Raw genomic sequence first — 26,735 nt, forward strand, 5'->3', positions numbered from 1 at the left:
TAGTCCAGTGGTTTCCAACCAGAAGGACAGGAGGTCTTGTGACCCTCCAATGGGTCACAAGATCAGTCTGAGGGGTTAAGATATAATAAATGGGAACGAAGAAAGAATATAGTAATAAACTTATGCTACATACATTTATATTGTATTTTTTCAACTGAACATTAGTTTAATGATTAACAAGACAATTTAGAAGCTTATTAAATGTGTTTTTATGTCAAAATTTGATCTGTAGAGTTACTGCAAGCTGTCAGAAAAATGTGCTGTAAAAAGTAAAATATTTCCCTCTAAAATGTAGTGGAGTAGACACTGAAGTGGCATCAAAAGTGCACATTCAAAGTACAGCTACCTAAAAAGTACTTTAGTAAATGTACTAAGTTACTTTCCACCACTGCACTTCTCTGTATATCAGTATATAAGATAAAATGATATAAGATAGATAAAAATGTAACCAGAACAAGCAAGACAAAAATGACAAAGAGATAAAATAAGTAATACTAATAAGACTATATACACTATTTGCCTTTTACTTACAGATATGACCAAGGACAGCACTTACACATGATTATTGCACCCATATTTGTAATACACACACAGTTTGTGGCAGTGAACTTAAAATAAAATAAATAAAAATTGCCTGATTGCACAAGGATGTTGCACAGTGTAAATATGTACTATGTTTAAATATGAACGTATAAGATTTACAGTATACATTAGATTAGTAGTGAAAAGTCTTTTATATCACATGACATTGATGTGGTGTCAAACTAGGACCTGATGTTGTCAATGTTTTCATTCAGCCCTCAAGCAGTTTCATAACACTCAGGCAGTGGGAGCTCTGAGTGGGACGTAAGTGGTACTGTCCCTTTAAGAAGAGTCTGTACGTAGCCGAGAGGACGGGGTGCCTGATATTCTCACGGATCAATCCTCCTTTAAACCTCAACGGATCGATATAAATTCGATAGTTTCACAACTATTGTTTTAATCTCTATCGCCTTTATGTTCTCATCGTTCTTAAAGTTTCTCACCTCGTGAATTAAGTCCGTGTATAAACAGAAAGGTATGTTGTGGGAGACTGCCTGGAGGATACAGGAAGAAACCTGGCAACACAAGCTGTCATTTTCCGGCGCGGGAAAATCATAAACAACACAAACGCACGGCGGAAGAAAGCCCTTTAAAGCAGTCTTCTCTTGCTTTTTCGTCTGCTTGAGTTGATATCTTTTAATAGAGAAGACGAAGCAAGAAACGGGTGATTCACGGTGACTTTAAATCATACAACTTCCGCTGTCAAACTCTGATAAAATGCTCGCAATAACGGTGTGTTTACAACGTTAGCTAGCTAGCTAGCTATCTATCTATCATGTTGCTGTAATGTTAGCTAGCTGTGGCCTGTCAGACGTGAAGCTCTAGCTACAATATGAATGCAGTAAAGTTAAATTAAAGTTAATTAACGGTGAGATAAGGAGTGTCGACCCTGCAGTTAACATTACCATGGATCGCTACAACGAAGTGAAACTGCTGCTGAAAAACTGGGAGCAGGGTTTCGTCAAAGAGCACCAGAGGAAACCAAACAAGGTAATTTAAAGGCTAGCGAGAGTTAGCCAGCAGCTACAGAACAACTCACTGCTTTCATTTACAATAACAAGACATGTTGTATGCATGTTGGGTGGGTTTTTGTTGTGGTTCTGTTAGAAACATTGTTGTTGCCAGTTTGTTTCCCTTCATTCATAATAGTTGATTAGTACGATGCTCTTTAATTCCTAGGAGGACATTGATGAAGCTCCAGAAGACACCAGGAGTGAGTACAATAGATAACTCGCAAACGAGATAAGTAGAAGTGTTTCTGTTTTAGTGACATAAACATATTGCATTGTGTGTCTTTATTCCAGAGCTGTATAAGGAATACAGAGGTTTGAAACAAGCCAAAGAGAATAGCAGCAGTGATGCAGCCAGCAGACATGTTGAGCAGTCCAGATCTACAACTGAGGTCAACACAGCCCAGAAGTTACTCAAAATAATTGTGTTTATGACTGTATAATCCAGTACCTTGTTTACTGTATGTCTTTCTCTGCCTGTCCTTGATCTACTCAGGAGACAGACTGTTGGGGTGCCCATCTGAACCGCAGTGCGCTGCCTGTATCCTCTCCCAAACTGACACCTCAGGACAGAGACAGTCTTAAAGCGTCTGCTCAGTACTATGGCCTAAAGCTTAAAAACAACCTGGCTACACTCTCTAAGGTGAGGCACACCTGGACCGACCACACCACATTAAAGTAAGAGAGAAAAACTTATGCTTTCCTGTTGAGCGTGGATAAAGTGACAGACTGCTCTCACTAAAGATGATTTGTTTTGTGTTCGTTCCGTTGCTGTGATTTCCTTTTGTCATTACAGGAGAGACCTGTCTCACTGAAGAAATCAGTCCTTCCTGGTCGGATGCCTCTGAACTCCCTGAAAGATGGACAAACCGGTCAGACAAACAGCCCCTTTGCTGCTGCTGCCAAAACCACTTCTGCTGACCCTGAATCCAGCCCTTTTACACCAAGGTAAGTAGATAAAAAGAGTTATTTTTGGATTGGCTGCATATTTACATATGATAATATATTTACATATACATATAATATTTTGAGCAACCTCCACTGTGATAAAACAAACTAGGAAATGAAGAAGCTTATATAAATATTGCATTGTCTTTGCCCAAGAAGCCATTTGAACACAGATTGTTCAGTAATGGCCTTTTAATGTTTTCTGTGTTCCTGTTCACAGAAGAGTAAGGCCTTGCCTGGGGTCCCTGGCTTCACCGACAGTCCAGCCAGTGGAGCCTGAAGATCAGTTTGAACCATTTGAACCTGTCAGGGAGTCTTGTGAAGAACTGGCAAATGCTGCCAGTAATAGTATTCATCACATTAGTAGTAAGAGTAGTAAAGTTATTAGTTCACAAAATCCAAATTCCTCTTATCTAGCTCCCTCTCCAGCCAGATCTTCTTTTCTGTTGTCGTCATTATCTTCTCCACATAGAGTCCAAACTTCAAGAGGACAAATAGAAACCACAGAAAAATTAAATGAAAGTATAGGAGCTTCAAGAGACAAAAAAGAAACTACTGACACTTTAGGAACTCCACATAAGGGTTTTGGTTCTGAAGATGTTGGAACTTCAATTTGCTTAAAAGGAAGCCCACATGTGTCTGGAGGTTTCAGAGGAGGGATGGGAGGTAGAGGCATCGGAGGAAGGCCCTCTCTTGCCGGCAGACTGAGTTCTATTGACAAGAAGTGGCTTGAGAGATGTCAGGTGTTTGGAGAGATGGAGGCTGAGGTGGTGCCTGGAGCAGGCAACCAGGAGATAGATCTGAAGAAAAGCGGGGAGAGAGAAAGTGGAAGAGAAACAGAAGGAAGAATACAAGGAGATGAAAAAGTAGGAAAAGAAGAAATGGATGCAGAAGCAGAAAGAAGAAATCCACTAGACTTGGGAAGTGATGAAGGCTTTAAGAGCATTTCTACTCACAAAATAGTCAGCGATGGTGCACCAAAACCTGCTCTGCAACACACTGGAAAGAGCAGAGGAGGAGGGCAAGAAAAAGTGAACAAGAAGGGTGGTGAGGAGATGGAAAGAGGACTGACACCACCTCTAACGCCAGAAGACAACAATGAAACTAGTCACAAATTGAAAGGTACAAAGAAGAGAGGGAGGAAAAGGGAGAGAGAGGGAGAGAACATGGAGGGAGAGACAGTAGAGGAGGGAGGAGCGAAGAAAAGGCGTAGGAACGCCAAAAAGAAAGAGGAGAGCTCGGATGTAAACTCCAGCCAAGCTCAAGAAGGTGGGAAGAAAAGGAGAGCCAAGAAAAAGGGAGATGAAGATGGAGAGGCAGGAGAGGAGAAAGAAACCAAGGCACCAAACAAAGTGAGTGAATTTGTTTTTATCTCTTCATAGTGTGTTTTATTTTTGTGCAAATGAGTTAAATACAGTATTTTTCCCATTCAGGCTCCTCGGGAGAACTTGTTTGGAGATTTAGAGGAGGAATTTGCAGCAAAGAGAATGCATTACTCTCAGCCCGTCAAAGCAAAGTAAAGTAACAACATACACGTCCCTGGACTGTAAAATGATGTTGAACCATCTCTGTCTGTAGCCTCTGTCCAAAAATAACTTATTTTTTTCATACAGAAACCTGAAAGGCGCAGAGGGTAACTTTGTGAAGATAAATCTGAAGAAGAAATCTCATGTAAAAGGATACGCACTCAGAGGTGCTGGTCTACGCAAACAGGTGAGTTTTGTGTGCGTTTGCATCTGAGCATTAAGAATCACAAGTCTTAGACTTCTTTGTTGTGTGAAATATCTCATAAATCAGCTTTGTTTATTGCTAAATTAAATAAGACTAAACATGAAAAACCTGTTGACAACATCCTTGCGATGAATGTATGTATTTGTTTGCTTTTGTCCCAATTTCACATGACTGTTAGACCATCATAATACAAAATGTATCCCTGTTGTCACAAATCTCCGGTGTGTGTGTGTGTTTTAAGTTGTACATGCAGAAGTTCCAGCTGAAAGGCGAACGTTTTGGTGGAGGTGCCGGATTTTTTGGTCGAGGAGGGAGGGGTGGATTCAGAGGGGGTGGATTCAGAGGAGGGCTCAGTCGTCAGGGTGACACCTGCTACAAGTGCGGAGGGACCGGACACTGGGCCATGGACTGCAAGGGACGAGGTAATATACAGTGATGCATATTCACAAATTAACACCTGTTTAATTTGTTTTAATAAAAAACTAACGAGGCAAACTTAAATCTGTGTCAGTAAGACATCAAACAACTTGTTCTCTTTTAAGTTTCCCAACCAGTTATTCTTCCTCTCAGTGTGTCATCCTTTTTATGGTGTCATATGCTAAATTCCTGTGATTGTTTTGAAGTGAAAGCCTATTTGCCCGAACACACTAGGATCACACTTTATCTTATATTCTGCTGAGGGGAGGGTGTTTAACATATATACTAAACATGAACTCAGAATTGTTTGTATTGATGAACAACAAATACCTCTGAACTCTGTGTTTTTGCAGCCCCTCCCCCTCCCGTTGCCGACGACCGGCCTGCTGAAGAGGAGCCGTTTGAGCTGCCCACACTGGAGGAGGTTGCCAGGGCAACCGGGACACTGCGACCTCAGCCTCTGGGTAAACTTTTGAACTTAATGTCTGTTTAGAGGATGCTGCTTTCCACCTCAACAAACAAGTTTTTTTTGTGACTGGGCAGTTCTGAATGTGTTCCCTCAGTAGATTTTTAGATTTGTCTGTTTGTGTTACAAAATTTAACGCCACTTAGTCCAGTATGTCGGATTTAGTGTTATCTAACATTTATCTGTTCATGTTAGCGCTAACAAGGACAGTGGAGGTTTAGAAACGGAGCAACTGAAAAGATTCAAATACTTCCGTAATAAATTTCGCCATTTTTATCAAGTCTTGTGATTTTGCTGCAGTAATGCATTGTTTGAGAGAACTTCCTTCAGAATCAGTAAATATTAATTGCAGTATTACGTGTTTCTGTGTTTGTCGTGTGTAAATCCTGATGTTTGTGTGTTCCAGTGGCATCTCCCAGTATCAATGAGGAGCAGCAGTGCCAAGAAAAGGGGTCGGACGTGAACCCTACAGATGAGGTGTTGCTGAATGTGATTCGTCCTGACTATGAGCGTCCTGCTGCTCCACCTCCGGTGGAACCACTTTATGAACTCACAGATGATGGGAAAGTCCAGGGTAAACACTTGTATATTTAAATACAATGGGGCAAAACAAAAAAAAAGTAAGTGCCATGCATTTGTTCAAGCCTTCTATTTGTGTGTCTGTTTAGAAACACCTGCCGGGGTGTATGCAGCTCTGAGAGACCTCGGCTATCAGTCATTTAGACCAGGACAGGAGGAGGCCATCATGAGGATCCTGTCAGGTATGTACTGTACAGTACAGTACACACACCAAACATACACACATCTGTACACCTAAAATCTCTGTATTCATGTTTGTCCCTTACTTTTTCTCTAGGTCTCTCTACCCTCGTAGTGTTGTCCACAGGAATGGGTAAATCTTTGTGCTACCAGCTCCCGGCCTACCTGTACGCGCAAAGATCAAAATGCATCACTTTGGTCATTTCACCTTTAGTCTCGCTAATGGATGACCAGGTAATCACCTCATTTTAGTATATTTATATAGTGTTTGATCTCATTCCACTTTTATTTAGTAATTTTTATAAGATGAGAGCTGTTATTGCAACTAGTGCTGAGCTGACCTGTTTTTCTCATTCAACACATTTCATTGTGTTAACCCACATATGAGTAATATGTTACACTGTAAACTGAACACACACACAAAAACTGCACATAAAGAAACCAGCCAACATTTTGCTTAGCATAATTAAAAGTCAAGAGCAAATGACCCCTTTCATTTTGACCAGTGATCCAGGTAACACATTTTGTTGTGAATTCCCCTTGTTTGTGTAGCTGTCTGGCCTGCCAGCCAATCTGAAGGCAGCCTGTATTCACTCCAACATGACGAAGAAACAGAGAGAAGCTGCGATAGAAAAGGTAACAGATGCAATAGGAGTCTTCAGAAAGACTTCAGAAACCAAACCTTTTGACATCTCATTCGTCTATAGATTTAATGTAAAAAATCATGCATTATTCCCTTTTTACTGTAAACTGTATATAGGTATTCTGATAGTAACGTAATGCAGGGGAGAAATCTTGAAACTTGACCTGAATCTATTATATGTTTGACAATATTTTGAGTACTGTGGTCCTCTGTTTCTCCAGGTGAAATCAGGCGAGGTGTGTGTGTTGCTCCTCTCTCCAGAGGCTCTGGTTGGTGGAGGTGGTTCAGGCACTGGGTGTCTACCATCTGCTCAGGAGCTCCCTCCTGTGGCCTTTGCCTGTATAGACGAAGCTCACTGTGTCTCAGAGTGGTCACACAACTTTAGACCCTGCTACCTGAGACTCTGTAAGGTGGGTTAATTACATGTGTGTGTATGGGGGGGGTTCATTTACTGCTAGTTGACCTGCCTGTTCTCGATTAGTGTAAATAAATATGTGATGTGTTTGTAGGTACTAAGGGAGCGTTTGGGAGTGCAGTGCTTGCTGGGACTCACGGCTACAGCAACACTGTCCACTGCTCTGGACATCGCACGACATCTAGACATCACTGATCAAGATGGCATCGCGGTCCGATCTGCAGCAGTGCCTCCTAACCTGTATCTGTCTGTGTCCATGGATAGAGAAAAGGATCAGGTGATCCATATGAGACGTTTTTTAAATTATGCTCAGTCTAAATGTTTCTAATTGCTGGAGAAAAGTTGTATGTATGTGTCTGTCTTGAAGTAATTGCAATTTTTCTACTTTTCGATTTCTTACCAGGCTTTAGTATCGCTGTTAAAAGGTGACCGTTTCGGTTGTCTGGACTCCGTCATCGTCTACTGCACCAGAAGAGAGGAGACGGTTCGCGTGGCGGCGCTGCTCAGGACCTGCCTACAGGGGGTGCTGGTCAAAGAAAACAAACAAATCAGCAACAGGACAGAAATCAACCCTGTAGGACAGAAAAAGAAAGATCTGGGTAAGGGTTAAATTATTCATATTTTTGATTGTTTAAAAGCTTGTTTATTTTTCATTCAAGTGAAGAAATAAAACTAAAAACTATGTGTTACGACCATCTCTCTCTCTGACTCAATGTCTCTGACTCAATGTCTCTGTCTGCTCTTCTACCATTTAGCGAGGAAGAAGATCCGTAAACCACTGAAATGGCAGGCGGAGTCGTACCACGCAGGCTTGTCTGCATCAGAGCGCCGTCGGGTTCAGAACAACTTCATGTGCGGCGAGCTCAGAATCGTGGTGGCCACTGTGGCCTTTGGCATGGGCCTCGATAAATCTGATGTCCGTGGTATCATCCACTACAACATGCCCAAGGTGGGTAGTGATGTCGTTAATCTGAATATGGTATTGTTTTCTACTCAAAACGCAACGGCTACTTGGTCAGATAGATTGCATTTGATCTTAAACTCAGATATTAAAACTAAAACCAAACTACTGTGTAGAATTAGGGTCCAAGTCTCTTCTTTTATGTATTCCTTTATTGGTAAATGTTCTTGCAGAGCTTTGAGAGCTACGTTCAGGAGATTGGGAGAGCGGGAAGAGATGGAGATCCTGCACACTGTCACCTCTTTCTGGACCCCGAGGTAAGACTTTAACTATCTGGCTAGACTAAAGCCTAGATTTAGTTATTTTGCAGTTTCAGTGATGGATTGTAGACCGAGCGTTTGTTGTCAGGGCTCCTCGGCTGTGGAATGACCTGCCTGAGGACCTTCTTTTAAATCACTTTTAAAGACTTATTTTTATTGAAAGGCCCACCCATAAGGGTGTTTAAATTTGTAGGTTTATTTTTTCCTTTTACTTAGACTTTTCATTATTCTAGAAGTCGTGCTTTTGCACGGCTCTATTTAAATGTACCCATTGCTTTTTTTTTGAATCATTATATTATATTATTATTATGTAAGCTGTCTTTTTTTTTAATTTAAAATGTTCTTTACAGTGCATTATATCATTTTTTCTTTCTTCCTGTGAGGCTCTCTGGTGGTCTTTTCTTTGTGCTCTCACCTTCACCAACATATAATAATAATTATATATAAATTCTATAATAAATAAAATAAAATAAAAGTATAAACACATCTGTGTCTGTGTGTAGGGTGGAGACCTCCATGAGCTACGTCGTCATATCTATGCGGACACAGTGGACTACTACACAGTGAAGAAACTGGTGCAAAAAGTTTTCCCTCCGTGTAAATGTAAACAGATACACCAGAAACAACAGGAACTTGTAGAGGTAACTCTGCCTGTGTGTTTGTATGTGTCAACTGGTACTAAAGACACTCATAAAACTTTCCACTAAATAAAGACTGTCTGTCTGTGTGTACAGGAAATTGAAGACTCTGAGCTGCTGGAAATTATGGATGTGTGTGATGAGGAGAGCAGCCTGAACCCTCCCAGTCAGCAGGACACAGTGGTGCCATCGACTGTACAGGTACTTGAAAGGGAAAATAGTCTTAATATCTTTTAATATCTTCTGAAAGAACTAAGTAAATTGAAGTTTATACAATAAAATGTGGTTGCTAAGTTTTAGTTTATTTTAGCAAAGATACATTTTTATGAAGTTATCTGTAAACGAAAGAAGGGTTTTTGACAGAATTAATGCGTCATTTGATATTGTTTTCACTGCAAGGAGGCGTCACATCCCGATGCAGCCGACCTACTGCCCCAAGAACACAGAGATGAAGGAGAAAAGGAGAGGGGGGTGAAAGGCGAGCAGACAATTCAAGACGAGGAAGCTGATGGTTCCAAGAAGCAGATGGATTGGCTGAAGGATCAGGAAGAGGAGGATAGTTATTGGCCCAGGGAGCGAGTGTGTCACACGCATGAGAGAGCGATTCCCATCCAAGAAACTGTGGAGGCTCTGGACATCACAGAGGAAGGTAAGTGGATACGCACACCAGGGCATGTACATGAATAAATCAGTAAAACTAAAAATAGAGGTACTGACAGATGATGTAAGTGGGAGAACAGGGATACATACCAGGCATCTTTCTCAGGAATTAGGAACGCAACATGTTTAGTTTTATTATTAAACTGCATTCATACATGTCATATCAAATATCATGTAATGTACTTGAAAAGTTCTAGATTTCTTTCTCTTTAAAAGCTGTACACACCCTGCTTACCGTTCATTCAGAATAAAGTAGAATTCTGTGCCTTTGACGCTTCAAATGCACAAAATCCTGTTAAAAAAATACAGTAGTAGAAGAAACGACAGAGAAAGAAGAACAAAACCTGTTGAAAATGTGCTTTGTTTTTGTGTGTGTTTCAGGAGTAGAAACACTGCTCTGCTATCTGGAGCTGCATCCTCAACGCTTTGTTGAACTCATCCACCCCACGCTGTCTGTGTGTAAAATCAGCTGCTATGATGGACCAAGACAGCTCCAGAAAATCACTAAAATGTATGAAATGTCTCTTATTCTTTTAGAATAGATCTTTATAAATGTGCCAGACTGCACTATGTGTGCACGAATATGTCTTTGTTCATATAAAGATTTAGAACAACAATGTTTTCGTTACATATTTGAAATGACAAAGATAAACTGTTTAAATCCCATCAGATTTATCTTACTTTACTTTGCACAGTTGCCCTCCGGTTGCGGTGGTGTTGGCCAGACGGCGGATGGCAGGCGAGCGAGTGGAGTCATGTGATCAAGTGGAGTTTGATGTTGTTGAGGTTGCGGACACAATGGGATGGCAGCTCCCTATGGTGAAGAGAGGACTCAGACAGCTGCAGTGGAGCTCTGGTAATACAAGTTTAACAAATACACAAAGCATGGAGCAGCCCTGACTCTTTATGGCCTTTTCCATTTCTCTTTTTTTACTTGATGTTGCTTCAGTAGTCTTTAATATTTGTCGTCTTCTGGGTTAGATTTTTTTTGCAGAATTAAAATCCCATTAACAAGAATCCACACAGACACAGAAGCAAAACACACAGCAGGAAAAAGACATCTCTTTCTGCCTTGTACTTTTTTCCTCCGTTTTCTGTAAACTTTAGGATAACAGACAAGAAAGTGAACAAAGTAAAAATTTAAGAATGAAGACAACCATAAATATTTGTGTTTCAGCTGGCGGACGTAGCGGCATCCACGTTGAATTCTCCTCCATATCCTTTTACTTCCGTTCCTATGGCGACCTCAGCGATGTGGAGATGGACAGAGTGTGTCAGTTCCTTCATAATCGGGTGCAGAACCAAGAGAGAACGCAGCTCTACCAGCTGACTGCCTGCTTCAAGGCCTTCAAAAGGTACAGATACAGTAAAGCTGAATTTTTTACCCTCCAGTTAAATGTATCATAAAACCCTGGAAACGTGTTTTTCACAGCCTTAATAATGATTTTTATAATGTTTAAAAGTAAATTGTTCTCCTTTCGTGTTCGTATCTTCTGAATGCACGTCTGCATCACCTTGTGTCCTGTGTTGCAGTGTTGCATTTCTCCATGTGTCATCCTGCGTTGACGATTTGGATGAGAGTCGCAGCCTCCACCTGAAAAGCCTTCTTTCTGAGTACTTCGACAAGAGGCGGGACCGAAGCCACACACTCGCACCAGTGGACGTTGAGGAGCTCGAAAAATATAATGTAAAACACACGATTGTTACCAGGAGTTTCAGCTGGATTTGTGTTTTAAATGGTCTGAATTTTGTTGTTAATTTGTTGTTTTTTCATGTTTGTAGTTGTTGGACTGGGAGAATCAGATCAGAGCGGATATCAGGAGTTTTCTCTCCAACCGGAGTGATGAGAAATTCTCTGGAAGAGCCGTCGCTCGGATCTTACACGGCATAGGTGAGAGCGCGCACACACATAAATCTGATGAATTTCCTACAAAATAACAGTGTTGAAGGAAGTATTCAGGTTCTTTACTTGAGTAAAAATACTAATATCATGCTGTTAGAAAACTTCACTATAAGTAAAAGTCCTGCGTCAAAAATGTCAGTAAAAGTACATAAGTAAAATAAGGAAAATTTACCTAAAGTATTAAAAAACAAAGTATTTCAGTGCAGAAAAACAGCCCCTCGAACTGTCAAACAATTATCTGTTACATCATTTGAATATTTTTACCCATGCATTAACCTAAACGTAGGATTTTACTTTGCCGACTATTTTCTTCATTAACTATGTGATTATTTGGTTCTGAAAAAGGTAACGCAATTCAAGTGACACCTTCACAATGCTTGTGTTGTCCAACCAATAGTAGATAAGATTATTTCAGATTATTAGAAATGAATTAAAATTCTTAAAATAATTAAAAGGAAAAGGAGAAGCTGGACCACAAAATGTTTTTGCTTGATAAATTGGTGATTGGTGATTACAAAAGTATGAAATTCAATTTTTGTCAATGGATTAATTGACCAATCACATCAGCTGTACTTAATTAGTTAATTAACAATTAACTTAAGCTGTCGAACAATTGTAAATGAGTAAAAAAGTACAGTATTTCCCTCTGAATTGTAGAAGTGGCATGAGAAGAAAATATTCAAGTAAAGTTGAAGTACCTTAACATTTCGAAGTACAGTACTTGAGTAAATGCATGTTACATTCCACCACTGAGTATGTGAAGTGTCATTGTCATGATCAGTTTTGAATCTATTGCACTCGCCAATCATTTTATGAACTTAGTAAATATTTTTTTTCTCTCACAAAATGAGTTTTTACTTTGCATTTAACATGAAGGTTTAACTTGACCTTACAGGTGACGAAAACATGCAGATTTAACAATTCAGTGCCTCAGCTACAAAACCAGACAGCAGGTTATCCAGTGAAAAGACCAACAGGACTCTTGAACCTCTAGAGGGTGTTAGAGGATCAATGAATACATACTGAAGCTGGACTCAGAGAATAGAATGTGGAAAGACTAACCATTTTTATCATCATATTCTCAGTTTACATACATAAAACATTTAGAGTCTGTCCCATAGAGGCTATTTTTTTTTCTGTCAAACACAAAAAATCAGCTTCTCTCTTAGACTTGGTTCAAGCTGTCCCAACTCTCCTCTTTTCATTTGGTTATGACATTGTTTTCATGACAATGTTATCTTAAGGTGTGGTCACATCTTCACAAGCCCTTGACCCAAGCACAGCTGTCCAGTAAATCTAAAGCTTACACCAGCTTTGTTGTTATTTCGTAAGTCTTCTGTATTCTTGCTCTTAACATGTCTCAGACTAGAAAACATTTCCTTAACTGTTCAAATTTTGCAAATAAAACCAGGTGTGAAGTGACCCCTGTGAGCCCCAGGAGCTTATTTAAAACTAGAAAAACTTCTACCAACTGAAGAGGTAGATCAGGACTCATTTCATCAGACGTCTCTGTCTTGATAAAGAATTGACAGTCCAAACAAGAGGGACAACAATATCAAGAAGTCCAGGACTTTACCCAGTCAAGTTTTTAATAATCTAAGCCTGGTGTAAAGTTCAATTATCAGCTGTGGATCAACATATGTGCTTCATTTGAGGACTTCCATCTTCCAAAGTTGAAATCAAATCTCTGTTTCAGGGAGTCCTTGTTATCCGGCTCAAACCTACGGCAGGGACAGACGCTACTGGAGGAAGTACATCCAGTTTGACTTCAACCAGCTCATCAGACTGGCCACCCAGGAAATCATTCGCTTCAAGTGACCGTCCGAATGTACACATGCTCTTATACTCCTGTGGAACAGTTTTGATGGATTTTTTTGCTTTTGTATAATTTTTATTCCATCATGTTGAATTATTTAGTCTGTTGTATGTTTTCTACAATGTAAAGATTTATACGTGTGCGTAGTGAAGTTGTAATTAATAAAATCTATTTTTCTAGCTTTGTTGTCCCGTGACATTTATTTCCAACATCTCAAGAGTATCCCCTCAGAAGGTATCTTATCTTGTTTTTAGTTTTGATCTCTGTTCTGTCCCAAGTATCTTATCTTGTTTTCAGTGGTTTTTGTTAGATCATGGACTCAAAAGCATATAATGGTCGTGACCCAGAAATGAGCTGGTATGAGGAAGTAGAAATAGAAAAGGGAAAAATGCAAATATTGACGGGAAGTTCTTGTGACAAGAAAATCTGTGTAATGATTAGTCACTGAAGTCATGTGTGGGATTTTCCTCAATTTCTCACCTTTGGTCAGTGTTTACTCAACCTCAGCAGGGTGACACGTGACCTGTGTGGATTATTAACATTTATAAAACAGGCTTTATTTGTATTGCAGTGCTGTACAAAGTTACGGTGAAATAAGTAAGCTAATCCTTTTTACTACAGGTAATTCAAGCTCAGTTCTGCGACTGCACACCTATATCTTATTGTTAATGTGACTGTGGCATGTAGTTTCAGAACAGTCACCGTGTTTTTCCAGGTTTGCATCCTGGGAAGATGAGGCTCAGGTAAATGTTCTGAGTTTAAGAAAAAGTTTTGACTTTTTAAGGAATTTGCTTATTTGAGTTCTTAAGAACCAGCACTGATGATGCACGACCAGAGCAGCAGCCTGAACTATGTGTTTTAAAGGAGACACATTATGCTAATTTTCAGGTTCATATTTATTTGTTTGTTTGTTTAATATTTATATATTTTATTTTGGGTTACTACTGGAATAGGTTTACATGCTTAAATGCTCAAAATCGGTTTTCTCAGACTGCCCAGTGCTGCAGCTCTGTATTCGTCCTCTGTCTGAAACACTCTGTTTTAGCTCCCGTCTCTTTAAGACCCTCCCAGTCTGCTCTGATTGGTCGGCTCACACACGTCTGAGCCAGCACCAATAACAACAACAGAGCAGTTGTGCTAAATGAATTCTTAATTGCCAAATTCAGTGCTCGCCATTAAATTATGCAAATGTGTGACTCTGTGACGTAGTGTGATGTCACAAAGTCACGGAATTAAAAGCGGGGCTACTGACGAGGCGTTTGAGGAGCAGTGTTTTCTGTGGGAGAGAGTAGCTTCTGTCGGTACAGATTTGAACCTTTTTAACTTTCAAGACCTTTAACATGCAAAAAAGGACATTTAACACTGAAGTAAAGGGGGGAAAAAACTAAAAAGCATAATAGGTGTCCTTTAACAGTGGACTCTGGCTTTTACATATCTGCTGTGGCTCTGACAACATGTCATAAAAAGTGAAGAATGACCAACGCCTAATGAACCTGAGCAGTCTTTCTCTTAAAACAAACTGTCGTCATCTTTCCATCAGCCATTAATCTCAGTGGATGTGATATCACAGACAAGTTGACCTCAAACAAGATTTAACTTCAAACTGCTCCTCTCAGTGGTCAACATTAGAATAGTCTAGCAGAAGCTTCCAGGTGACAATATTCACACTGTATCTCTGCAAGAGAAACCGGAAAAAGAAAAGCAGAGCCTTTTCTGGAAGAGGTTGGGTAAAAGTCAACAACAACCACTCCTGAGGGATGTTTAATCTTAGTGTAAGTGTAACAGTGAGTCAACATGTACGGTATCAAGACCCTGAAACTGAAGCAGCTCAATGAAATCCTGCCATTGTTAATTTTATTATGTACTTCTGTGCTTTTCTGACTGAAATGTCAAAAGGTCTTTTTTGCAGATTTTTTTCAGAAGTAATGAGAATTCTTTAAAGGTCTCGTTTTTTGCTCATTCATTCATTTTACTTTTAGTGTCTCTATCTGTCTTCCCTTTCTGTCTGTGAAGTCTGCCGCCCCGTACCGATGCTACTGTAAAAAATGTACAGTATTTTGCTATAAAATGTACGAGAAGCTCCAAGGTTCAGTTTTAGAGTTAATTATCATGTGTGTTTTATTAGGGGATTGAGTTGAATGACTCCAGGGGCTCATAAAACCTTTTCAGGCTGCAAAACTTCAGAATTATGGATTTCTTTTGTTGGAAAGCTGACTTCAGGGAAATCCACTTTTCCTCCGTCAGCATCTACATGCTGTAATCTGCATTTTTCTTTTAACAACATATGCTTAAAGGATCAGTACACAACCTAAACGCTGTCATTAAATGGGTCATTTTGTCTGAGGGAAAGTGAGACACTGGTCATGCTTGTGGCCACGCAGACAGCATACTGTATACAGTATGTACATGTCATGTCTTCCCCTAAGTGCGATGAGTTGTCAGCGGACTCTGTCCCTAATGAAGACATTCACATAACCTGTAAAATGAGGAGATTAGACGAGAGAGATAAAGAGGAAGTCAAGTTTCCACTGCACCTCTGGCTTTGTTCATGCAGAGGTCACAAAGTATACAACAGATGTGATCGCTCTCTGGTTTGTATTAAAGGTGCACTACGTAGTTTTGGGGAAGACATTTTAATCAGAGAGAAAGACCTAAACAAACTAAATAAACAAACTCTTTTTGTTTTCATAATTGAATAAACTGAATAAACAAACTGACCTTAAAGGTCAACACAATTTCAAGCTGTTTTACTTTGTTTATATTTGGCGGACCCTGCCACCTTTCTTCAAACAGCGTTATGGGGACCTTATTTTCCTCTGAGAACAGCTTGTTTATTCATTTACGGAAAAATGGTATTATTACCTCATTAATACTGTAAATATTAATACGCTGAGTTTGAATTTCTTCTCCAAAAACTACACAGTGCCCCTTTAAATGCAATCTGTGCAAACAAAATGGTAAACCCTCTGGAGGTCATCTTGACCTGGGCGAGACTTCTGATGGCCCTGTGTCCCGCCTCCTCCCTTCAGAGCCACTGCTCCAAAACAACTTGCAGTGTGTGACTACAGACTTCCCCATTGCTCTCGCTGGCCAGCTGGGAGGATGTTCAACAAGCTCTCTTAGCTTTATTATTCTAATAAATATATTAAAAAAAAGCAACTCTGTTAAATGCCTTAAACGCATAAACACAAGCAAAATAGCCTTTTCAAACATACCTCAGTCCGAAAAGACTACGTTTTGTTAGTACTCACTGCTGTCAAGCTAGGTTGTTAGTGTGTACTGGGAAATTTTGGCCTCACTTCCTCTGTCGTTCTTGTGCCGCTAGCTCACCAATAGCTTTAGCAATATATCTACCTAGCCTTACACGGGTGGTGTGTGTGCAGGCAGGTATGTAGCTACACAGACAGCAAGCCTGTCCGATCTTTTCATATGGGCTGAATAAGTTGATTAGATGGGCTTATTAGAGGCCTGCAGCAGCCAGTTACTGGATTTTTTTCTTTTATTTGTCAGAGCATTTTATTTATTGATTGCTGAAGAGATTTTCCACAAATATAACAGGTTTTTCTAGAATAACTTAGCAACCCTCGCTGCTACATGGAACTTTAAACTGGTTGTGAAACGGTCTCAATAAGGCCAGAATCGCCAGAATCAACAAAAATGAAAGTTCCTTGTAGTCGCTATGAAAGAAATAAAACAGAAATGAGTAGAGTTTTGAAAGAGTTTTAATTTTCAAAACAAGGCAAAATACAAAACAAATATGCAATAGTGTATATATTCAGACATTTTTATACATTTAGCTTTATCATAATTGGTGCAGCAAATACTGTAAACTCAAACTGTATCGCCTTTTCTTTAACAAATATATGTGTGTGTGCTACTCATCGACAGACACTTTGAATAAAAAGCACAAAAAACAACTGTGCAAAGCTGTGTTACATGTAATACATGTAAATCACAGCGGATCGCAAGGGGAACAAAATCACACTTTTCACACACAAAGACACACACAGTGCTGAAAAACAACAAGAGGAAGAAAATCACTTCTACACTTTGACACTTTTACTGCCAGTAGACGCGGTCACGGTGCACTTGAACCGTCCGTCACTGATAGTGCGTCAGTACAAAGTGCTGAGCGAGGATGATGTGTGCAGATGCGTGTGTGTGTGTGTGTGTGTGAATGGCTACATAATTATGGGTCGTAAAAGGGTGGAGACAAATCTCAGCATGTGTAAAAAGTTAAATTAGTCGATATTTTTTAACCTGAACATCATTGATCAATTTTTTTGTCTTAAAAACGCTGATACGCAGACTGAGATTTCATTTTATTAGGTTCTCCCATCTACACACAATCCAACCTTTAAAAAATCCTATCTTTTTATAAACTACTACTCAATACTCAGTTGTTGTTTAGACTTAGAGAAGTGTCATTTTCTGCTCACCAGCTTGTAGTTTGTGGCATAATATTAATATTGTTAGTGTTAATATTTTACATACTACTGTGTTCACAGGGGGGACACTCATAAACATTTGAAACAAGGTCAAATAATCACATCTTCTGGAGTTTAGGACATTTAAGTGGCAGAGAAAAAATTATCATGTATGACTGGACTGGTGTCTTCACATTTAAAAGCTGATTTTTTCTTCATAAAGTGACAGCAGCAGCAGGATACTCCAGCCGGTCAGAAGGCCGATATTCTGCAGCAGAAACATCAGCCAGGGTTTCTTGTTGCTGATGTGGATCATGGTGGGGAGCTAGAGGGAGGAAGAGGAGAGATGGAGGTTAAACTGGCAATAGACAACTGACTGCACCGTGAAATGGCCTCATGAAAAATAACTATTCGGTCTACGTAAAAATGAGGGTTGACCTGACCAAAGCTGCTGATGGAGGAGGTACAGAAGGTGGAGAGGCAGAGTGATAGAAACCGAGGTAAAACAAGAGTGAACGGATGATGGAGAGCGCCAGTGTTGTGTCACAGTCCGATCCCCAGCTGATATATGTTTCCTCTTACCACCGTGAGTTGAGACGGTTCAAAACCGGCTTTTCTACTCTGCCTTTTCATAGCACTGAGATCGGGGTTTCTTGGTCAAATTGGGATTCTTAGGGTTGTTTTTTGCTTTGGATAGTCATCCGGCTGCTAGCTGTAGCCATGTGGCGCCAACAGTAATACCACAGGGAAACACTAGGAGGGGATAAAGTTGAAAAGTTGTCTATTTTCACTTTAAAGGTTAAACATGCACATCTGATCTGTTAATATTTGATCCTGTTTTGATGGCAGCTTGTGTTGACGGCATTTTAGGGCCATTTTAGTTAACAGAGTGGGCTAATTGTTAATGTAGAGTCGTTAATGTATGAAAAAATTACTCCTCAAGAAAACTACTTATCCGATATTCTCCTAATACACAGCAGTAAGTACTCACCATATCAGCCAGTCCCACATACAGGAAGAGTCCTGCAGTAATGGCAGCTATCCACTGTCTGGTAGCGAGGTCCGTGGCTACAGACAGAGCGATGTACATGCCGATGAACGAGGTCATGGCGCTGCCGACGTTTAAAAGCAACGCCTTGCGGATTGACATACCGCTGTGGAGCAAAATGGCAAAATCGCCTGGATAGAAACAAGAGAGACAGGATGATATTAAGACTCAAACATGATCCAAACAGACGCCGCCTGCCATTGTGTGTGTTTGTGTGTGTGCGTGTTCTTTACCCAGTTCATGAGGTAGTTCATGGCAGAGTACAGCGACCGATGTGGCCAGACCAGACTTCCACGACAGGGAGAACGCAGCGCCCATCGCTAAGCCATCTGCAAAGTTGTGGATCCCGTCCCCGATAGTTATCATGTAAGGCAGCAGACGCTGTTCTGTAGAGGCAGACACAGTGGTGGTTAGTGGTGGAGGAGCTACGATAATTAGCACAATTTGATGGTAGGATGGTTGTTTTTCTGTCGGACACACTCACCTCTGGTGCGCTCTTTTGGCTCTGAGAGAGATTTCTCATTGTCACCACCGACCTGAAATGTACATGTTCATAAAACAGAACTGTGATCAAAACATTCATGAACAACTTCTCTTATTGACATTAATCTTACAATCTCTCACACACACTGAGTCAGCTTAGAAACCATTAGAGGAAGTGGTTTTAACAGTAGACACTTTGTTTACAGAGATTAAATGGATTCCAGGAGGTAGAAACCTGACTCCAACTTTTCTAAGTGAACACGTTTGGTTGGACAGGTCTAAAATATTTTGATTATTTGTGCTCAAGCGACAGTCAAAATGTCTGGTCTGTGCATGTGGATTAGATCCCCTTTAGGTAAAGCCGCAGCATTTGCTCCGTATGAAGTATAGTGAGTATGTCACTCACCAGGTCTGCTTTTGATGCTGACTTGTCTTTTCGTCTCCTTTCTTGTTCATACAACTCCAAAACCCTCCCGTGGTCACAGTGGTGAGGCTCTGAATCCTCCTGAAAAGAGAGAGAAAGAAAATAATTACTTTTTAGCCTGAAGGTTGTGGCAAAAGGAAAGACCTTCAGAAAAAACAAAGGAGGATCTGAGGAAGTAAAGAACAGGGCGAGATATTGGAGGTATTAGACAACATGTTGAATACTGCAGCACAATTTGGAAAACAAGAAGAAGATAAATACAAGATGAAGTGTAAGAAAAAAAATCAGATGTAAGGAAACTTCTGAATTACTTAGTCTTTCATTTCTTTAATGAAAAATCAATAATGGTGTGTTCAGTTGTATCTGTATTGGTACTGTATTGTTTCCCTTACCCCGTGATGATGTTGATGATGGTGATGATTATCTTTATACGTGATCAGAGAGAAGATTGTTTCCATCAGATAGAAGTAGTAGATCCCGGCAATCAACACCAACATCTTGTAGATGTAGTCTGGAACTTCTTCCCCGTGTGAATGTGTGTGGTCGCTGGTTTCGGCCCCGTGCACATGTAAACCTAGAAACTGGACACAGACCGCACGAAGAAAGACAAAATGAGTACATGCGGCAGGAAAATGAAGATGATTGTCACAGTCCTGGTGGCCGAGTGGTCATGAATAACACCGAATAGCCACAATCTTCTCAAACCAGAGCTACAATTTAAGTGAATAACAGACTTATGCTGAACATAATCCCTCACCATGGGCAGCAGGTGCAGTAATGCATCTCCAGTCAGTGAACCGACAGCCATGCTGATGCAGAACTGGATACAGGACTGGAACACGCCGGTACAGGAAGTGCACAGCAGCAGCACGATGCCAAACATGGACGTCAGAGTTATCACCACATTGGCAATGGTTGCATAGATGTATCCTACGAGATAACAGGAAAGGTTTGGTGGTGATCAGTTATCGACATGTTGAATATTAGACTCAAAAACAACCACTGCATCCAGGTATGAAGAGAAACTTGGGCTCTATCGTTGAGACAAAATATACACAAGGAATATACAATTATTCTGCCTTAAGTGATGTAAAGTTTGTTCTTAATTTTGTCAGTAACAGATGGAGGAGAGGTCTCTGTCAGTCTTTCAGAACACACACTTACTCTCCGCCATGCTGAGGTGATCTGTTGTTGGTGGTTTAGTGACGTCAGCACAGGCTCCGCTCAAGATCTGCTGGACGAGCGCAGGGCTGAGCCGAGCCATGTCGGACCGACCCAGACCAGAGGACCTGTTGTCTGCCAGGTTGTAGATCAGGACCAGATCCTCAGCTGAGAAACAGGACTGGGAGAAGAAGAAAGTGAAACATTTTAACATGGATATGGATTCGACCCAACATTCAAGGAAATGTGCTTATTAACAGGCAGTTCCCATTAGAAAAACACCTGTCACCTATTCTGTTTTTTTTAATCTTAACAACTACTTTAATTATACTGTATTATACTGTAATTTAAACAGTTAAATATGTGTATCATACCTGATCCCAGGTGGTGTTTCCTTCATGCACCTCGTGATGTTCATGGCTGCTCCTCTTCCTCTGTCTTAAACCACTGTGATCTTGTTCATCTTCATGGTGATCGTGTCCGTGATTGTGTCCGTGATCGTGTCCGTGATCGTGATCGTGATCGTGATCGTGATCCTCCTCTGGGTTAGGTCCGAGGTTCAGACTCCTCATGAAAACCTCCAGATCTACAGAACATGAAAATCAACCTACGCTTGAGCTTACTTACTTGTTTTTATACGTTCTTTATTATATAATGAGAAAAAATCACCTGGTTTGAGAAAATGAGCTTTGTTAATCGACATAACAGCATACAAAAAAAGGTTTTAGCTTTGGAGTGGTTAAACCTAAGCTTACACACTCTTTTGAGTGCTTACTCTCTCTGCAGCTCTATCTATGCGTGTTATCTGTGTCCATGTTTTTCTGCAGGATATTTACCCGTGACAGTGAAGTTCTCCGACCCCAGACGGTCCATGATGTAGTCCAGGAAGAAGCTCTCCTCAGGTAGAGACCGGCTGATGAGGCAGCGACCTAGTAAGGCGTGATACAAGACGCGACCCAAAACGGCACCCACTTCCAGTCTCTGGTCTGGTGATGATGCGTTGACCTCTGTCATGATGTCAATTGCTGTTAGACAGCTCTGGTTACCATGCTGATAGAGGAAGGACAGAGAGAGGGTACGGGTGAGTTTTATTCAACTTGGAGCTGATATGATCAGTCCATTAATTGATTAATGTATCGACAGAAGACCATTCATCAAACAGTCCACGGTTCCAGTTTCTTAATTTTGAGGACTTTAAAGTCTTCATATGATTTTAAATTAAATATATTAAAATTATTTGATTGTTGGGGGCTTTGTACAAACCATCATGGACATTTTATCACTATTTTCTGACATTATTTGCAAGTTTGATAATGAAAATAATAGCTTGTGACAGCCACAACTCAATTACAACAGAGTTGTAAGTTTCATCCTCAGTTGTAAACCAAACAACTGAGCTGTCATCTTGATCTCTTCCTGACCACTTTTTCAATTCAATAGCATCTTTTTTTCTTTTTTGCTGTTTTTCTGCCGTCCCTTTGTGTGTCTCACAATACAGCGGTACCAAACATTTCAAGAGGACACCTTTCATCACGATGACGGTTGCTACAGTTGCGTGGCTGAGTTCAGGGCAAAGCCTAGTAGGTCTACTGCTGGCATCGCCCAAGTGTGATAAGAAAATGTTGAGTGATAAAAACACCACCATTAACCCAATTAATGAGTTATCTATGTCAGGAAGCAAATACGATCATAAACTGGCGCCCTGCTTACTAAAAAGTCGATTTTTAGCGCTGTTTCATAATCTACTGCAGTTGTTTTCAACCTTTTGGCCCCTGACTCTCCTGTATTTATTTTGTTTTTCCTGTCCTATTCTAGCATTCAGCATCAAATGCCATACATCATTTGATTGAGGAGAACCTTAAGTTAAAGTCCTAATTTTACATTTTCATTGTCTGAGAATGGATACATTTATCAGAATTTAAACAATGGCTTCAGGCGACTCCTCATCACAGACCTATGACAAGGAGTTTAACCAAAGAGAAGTGTTTCCTTCTCAGATAGTTTAGATAAAACAGGAGAAAAGCAAAGATTTGTGAAAAGTTTTTCTCTTGTTGATCATCTTGTGAGCCTCCACTTTAGTCTAGGCTTACCTCACTGTTTAAAGGCTCATAGTGATCATGGAGCTCCTGAAGCACCACCTTTAATCCATGAACATCTATGTGCTCATGACTGTGGTCCTGGTGCGGCTCGCTCTTTTCACGACGGTGTTCATGATGTTCCCCGTGTGTGATGTCATGTAGGAAATGCTCGGTCTCCTCTCCCCATCTCCCGTGCTTTGACGCGTTGCAGACCAGTTCAGGAGATGTGAGGTACAGGACAGATCCAGCGGCGAGAGCAGGGAACTGAGACACGCTGATGGTTACGTTTATCTCCCCTCTTCCAGTTTCATCCTCTCCGTGGATGGAGTGGTGGCTGAACAGCTGATGGACGGCGTGTGTTAGGTCACACTACAAATACAGAGGGCAAACATACATACAGATCAATGTGAGTAAAAGTCACATAAGCAGGATTTACTTCTGTCAAACAGCAGCTGCTACAGAGGTTTGAGATAAATTAAATTAAAAAATCATGTGTTTGTTTTGGTTCTAACTTCAATTCACCCCAACACAAGGTTGCATTAATTTAGAAAAAGAAATATGCACATGCATTCAAAGCAACCTGTAGAATATTAATCAAGGCTATCAGCTGCTTTTATTGCCTCTTACTGTATACACCTTATTCAGATAACGAAAAGGAGGCACACCAAGATACAATGTAAATGGGACGTAGGAGAGCACCATAAAATGTTGTCAACAATCGATCCTGACCCAGAAACTCTGACAGGAGGAAGGAGGAGAATTACAGTAAACAGCTGGGTTTCCTTAGAGGACATGTGTCAGCGCCTCATTTATGTGGCTTGCAAAGTTGCATAATTTACGAAATATAAATCTGGTTTGCGTTACAAAAGTACAGTGTCCAGAGACTACATAATATACCTGCTCAGCCTTGCGCACAATTTTGCCCAGTGGCCACTGACAGTATTGCAGCGAACTGTCAATTCGGACTCTTTTGATTCATATTTTTTGATCGGACTGAATGGGCGCCATCTTTGCGTTCACTATATAGTTTTATTTCAAATCTATGTTGGTCGAAACAGCATAGCTTTTTACAGCAGAAGAGCTCCACAGCTGAGTGGTTGTAGCTAATACTGTTATTAGCAGCAGCCTAGCAAAATGTCAAAGACAGAAAAAGTTGACGCAGAATTGAATGAGATGGGAAAGCAAACACGTTTGTGCTCAATGGAGACGAGCCAGTATGTCACGTGGCAGCAGCAGCCACCAAAAGCAACAAAAAATCCAGAACTTAAAAGGCAGTCTGCGTAAAAGTATAAAAAAGATGCAGCGTTAAAAGTCAGTTTTATTGTTGTATAGCAATGGTTAGAAATCGCCAACAGAAGGTGCATTTTTGAACACACTGAAGGTATGTGAGGTGTGCCCTGACCAGAACAGGCTTTTAACAATAGCTCGATAATATTCTAAATGTCATTTGTTCAATAAATTATCTAGTCGATGCACACTTGAATGTCCGCTTGCCAATATTTTTCCTAGACATCTGCTTGAAGAGCTAGTTATTGATTACTAAGTTTTTACTACAGCCAATGATAGTCAAGGCTGTAATGTAGGCCAATATGATAACAAGCAGGTACAATCATAACCAGCGTTTTGAGGGCAACCATAATGCTGATGTGGCCCGATATCTCACATTAAGAGCACATAAAACCAAACCACTGCACGGCTAAACGCCAGTCTGCAGAAATGAGAAATGTAATACATTTATGGTGAACTGACCCTTTAAACTGCCAGCTCAGGAAACTGTCAAGGACAGAGTGCACGAACTCACTGACATTTGGCATGACATAGACTTTCACTGTGGGTCAAATGTTTATTATTTTATTGAACCTCTTCCTTGATTCACCTGTTTATAACACCCCTAACTACAGGTGAGTCACGTTAAGTGAGTATCTGTCTCTACACTTTCACTGCTTCATTTGATATCAGTCTTTTATTAGTTAGATTAAAAGTGTTATCTGCAGGAAAGCTGTTGTTTTCCATCTTTTTTACTTTTTGTCTGTTATATTCACTGCCCTTGTTGATGCTTATCATCCCACACCGTCCTTTCGTGCAGATTACTGCTGACATGTGGGAGGTTCAGGGACTTCACTCTCATTCAGACTGATAAAGAGGTTCTACCTGGAAGTCACTTTGGTCAGTCATTAAGGGAAACACCAAACACCTCCAATTATAATAAGAAACACTAAATAGGACTAATTCTCCTATTCAGATCAATTCATTTGTGCACAGTCGCACTTGATGTCTTTAAGCTGCAAAGTTTCCTTTTGTTAAACATCTTCCCTGAAAAAGTTACTGACAGCCTGACAATATATTTTACAGTGTATGCAGGTCCCTCATGCCTTCATAGACTTACTTAACTATGGAGACTTTTATCAAAAAATCTTTGCAGAATAAGTTACCATTATTGCGTCCGTGTTCTGGAGAGCTCGATCTGGAGGACTAAGCTGAGGACTACTCTACTCTATTTATGAATGATCTTTCATGCTTACAGGTTGTGGAAAGTCCTCTTTACCAAATAGTGTCATTTAGTATGTAGTTTTTGAAAAATAAAAGTTAAATAAAAATAGGCTGAAAGAAATTGGGAGTCATTGAGGGGGAAAAAAGGAAGCTGCAGATTTGAACAGGTACAGATTCCTGTTTCAGTGCTCGCCTCTAATAAGAAACATATAGATTGAACCCTTGTTCGGGAATATCAGCTGACAGATCACAGTTAAACCTGTTCAATGTAATCACTGTGTGGACTGCAGGGCTACAAAGAAAAACACATTCAAAAATATTTAGAGCCTGACTGCACCGTTACCGATCTACAATAATTTATAATATAATAAATAAATAATAAATAATCCTTTAAAACTTAAAGGAGCAATTTGCAAAATAGTTAACTATTGAGTCTCACTTCCAGTCGTCAAATACTGGTGCTTTGAATGGTGTCTGGCCCGAACTATCGACCCAAAGCGAACTGGGAATGAGACTCAACGATCAAACATCTTTCTCCAGAATTATCTTTTGCACCTTTAAAGATTATTTGGTGGAAAATGGTTACAACAGTGTTCTCCTCCTTTAATGTAAGACTATGGGGACATCGAATAAATTAAAGTCTCAATCATTTAATAATTCTTCTTTTGGTGCCAAAACTATTTCACATGTAAATAACACAAAATTTGGGGTCTGTATCTTAGTGTTTTAATCTATTGAAGGAAATGAAGAAAAAAAAAATCTGTATATCACGTGATCCCAAAGCTTTGACTTAGTTTGTTGTCTTCAGTGGTTAGACTTTTTGGTTAAATTCAACAGGCTGTAACAAGATTATAATCCACTGTAGCCTGTAACACTTCAGAGACAGTGACCTCAGAGAGGTGCGCCGAGAAAATCAGAAACAACTTATAACAAAAATGTGTAATTAAATAAATCCAGATTTGGATTGTAAACCAGTCAGAGAAAACATTTAAACCTTAATTTTTTTTTTTAGTTAACAGTAAAAAAAAAATCCCAGTTAATCAGTGTGGCTGCAGCCGGCTGATAACTTTTGGACCTCGACCTCTCCACCGCACCTGCAGGCAGCCACCCGGCTCTCTACCTGGCTGCTAAAGCCCAATAAAACTCACCTTTTCACACGGCACTTCGCCGCACTGCACACGGTTCTCCAGTATATTAAAGAGGGAGTGAAGCGACTCCCCGGTCAGATGCTGCTGGCCCGGAGACACGACGCTGATCACCGCCCTGTACGCTTCCTCCACGGCGGGAGACCCCGAAACAAGACCGAGCGAACCCAAACTGGCGAGAACCAGCATCGCGGAGCAAAACATCTTCAAACTTTATTTAAAAAGTGTTTTAACACTCAGGATGGATTAATTTAAACTGACATAAACAGC

The 26,735-nt window shown here is 40.3% G+C and overlaps 2 protein-coding genes across 3 annotated transcripts; one reads left to right on the forward strand and one right to left on the reverse strand.

The window, feature by feature from the left end:
* Window positions 1-1,153: 1,153 nt before the first annotated feature.
* Window positions 1,154-13,345, forward strand: recql4 (RecQ helicase-like 4). Of its 2 annotated transcripts, none has more exons than XM_073482743.1 (28): window positions 1,154-1,572; window positions 1,762-1,795; window positions 1,887-1,984; window positions 2,089-2,235; window positions 2,389-2,540; window positions 2,761-3,892; window positions 3,974-4,056; window positions 4,154-4,253; window positions 4,513-4,693; window positions 5,042-5,152; window positions 5,561-5,728; window positions 5,823-5,915; window positions 6,011-6,147; window positions 6,466-6,549; window positions 6,778-6,966; window positions 7,066-7,248; window positions 7,375-7,570; window positions 7,727-7,920; window positions 8,106-8,189; window positions 8,696-8,833; window positions 8,927-9,031; window positions 9,230-9,479; window positions 9,872-10,001; window positions 10,186-10,346; window positions 10,668-10,845; window positions 11,024-11,177; window positions 11,273-11,381; window positions 13,090-13,345. In XM_073482743.1, exons 1-28 carry the CDS (start codon window positions 1,489-1,491, stop codon window positions 13,209-13,211), a joined length of 4,797 nt encoding a protein of 1,598 aa, XP_073338844.1. In that variant the 5' UTR covers window positions 1,154-1,488; the 3' UTR covers window positions 13,212-13,345. The 2 variants fall into 2 exon arrangements, with proteins under 2 accessions (XP_073338844.1, XP_073338845.1); XM_073482744.1 differs by having other exon boundaries at window positions 9,233-9,479.
* Window positions 13,346-16,913: 3,568 nt separating this feature from the next.
* Window positions 16,914-26,735, reverse strand: slc39a4 (solute carrier family 39 member 4). The gene is made up of 12 exons (XM_073483938.1): window positions 26,469-26,735; window positions 22,843-23,199; window positions 21,589-21,802; window positions 21,127-21,338; window positions 20,756-20,933; window positions 20,349-20,521; window positions 19,984-20,172; window positions 19,574-19,672; window positions 19,169-19,220; window positions 18,918-19,070; window positions 18,628-18,815; window positions 16,914-17,961 (listed from the first exon to the last, which is right to left on the reverse strand). Exons 1-12 carry the CDS (start codon window positions 26,667-26,669, stop codon window positions 17,833-17,835), a joined length of 2,145 nt encoding a protein of 714 aa, XP_073340039.1. The 5' UTR covers window positions 26,670-26,735; the 3' UTR covers window positions 16,914-17,832.

Source organism: Pagrus major, chromosome 16 (genome assembly GCF_040436345.1).
Source record: "Pagrus major chromosome 16, Pma_NU_1.0".
Taxonomy (NCBI): Eukaryota; Metazoa; Chordata; class Actinopteri; order Spariformes; family Sparidae; genus Pagrus; species Pagrus major.

What these genes read in the sequence shown, in the direction of transcription:
- recql4 (XM_073482743.1), top strand. Translation starts at nt 1,489, where the DNA reads ATGGATCGCTACAACGAAGTGAAACTGCTGCTGAAAAACTGGGAGCAG. An exon ending in TCTCAGCCCGTCAAAGCAAA is followed by an intron (nt 4,057 to 4,153) that starts GTAAAGTAACAA and finishes TTTTTCATACAG; the next exon opens with AAACCTGAAAGGCGCAGAGG. An exon ending in ACTGCGACCTCAGCCTCTGG is followed by an intron (nt 5,153 to 5,560) that starts GTAAACTTTTGA and finishes TGTGTGTTCCAG; the next exon opens with TGGCATCTCCCAGTATCAAT.
- slc39a4 (XM_073483938.1), bottom strand. Translation starts at nt 26,669, where the DNA reads ATGTTTTGCTCCGCGATGCTGGTTCTCGCCAGTTTGGGTTCGCTCGGT. An exon ending in GCCAAAAGAGCGCACCAGAG is followed by an intron (nt 19,071 to 19,168) that starts GTGAGTGTGTCC and finishes CTGCCTCTACAG; the next exon opens with AACAGCGTCTGCTGCCTTAC. An exon ending in TGAACTACCTCATGAACTGG is followed by an intron (nt 18,816 to 18,917) that starts GTAAAGAACACG and finishes GTTTCTATCCAG; the next exon opens with GCGATTTTGCCATTTTGCTC.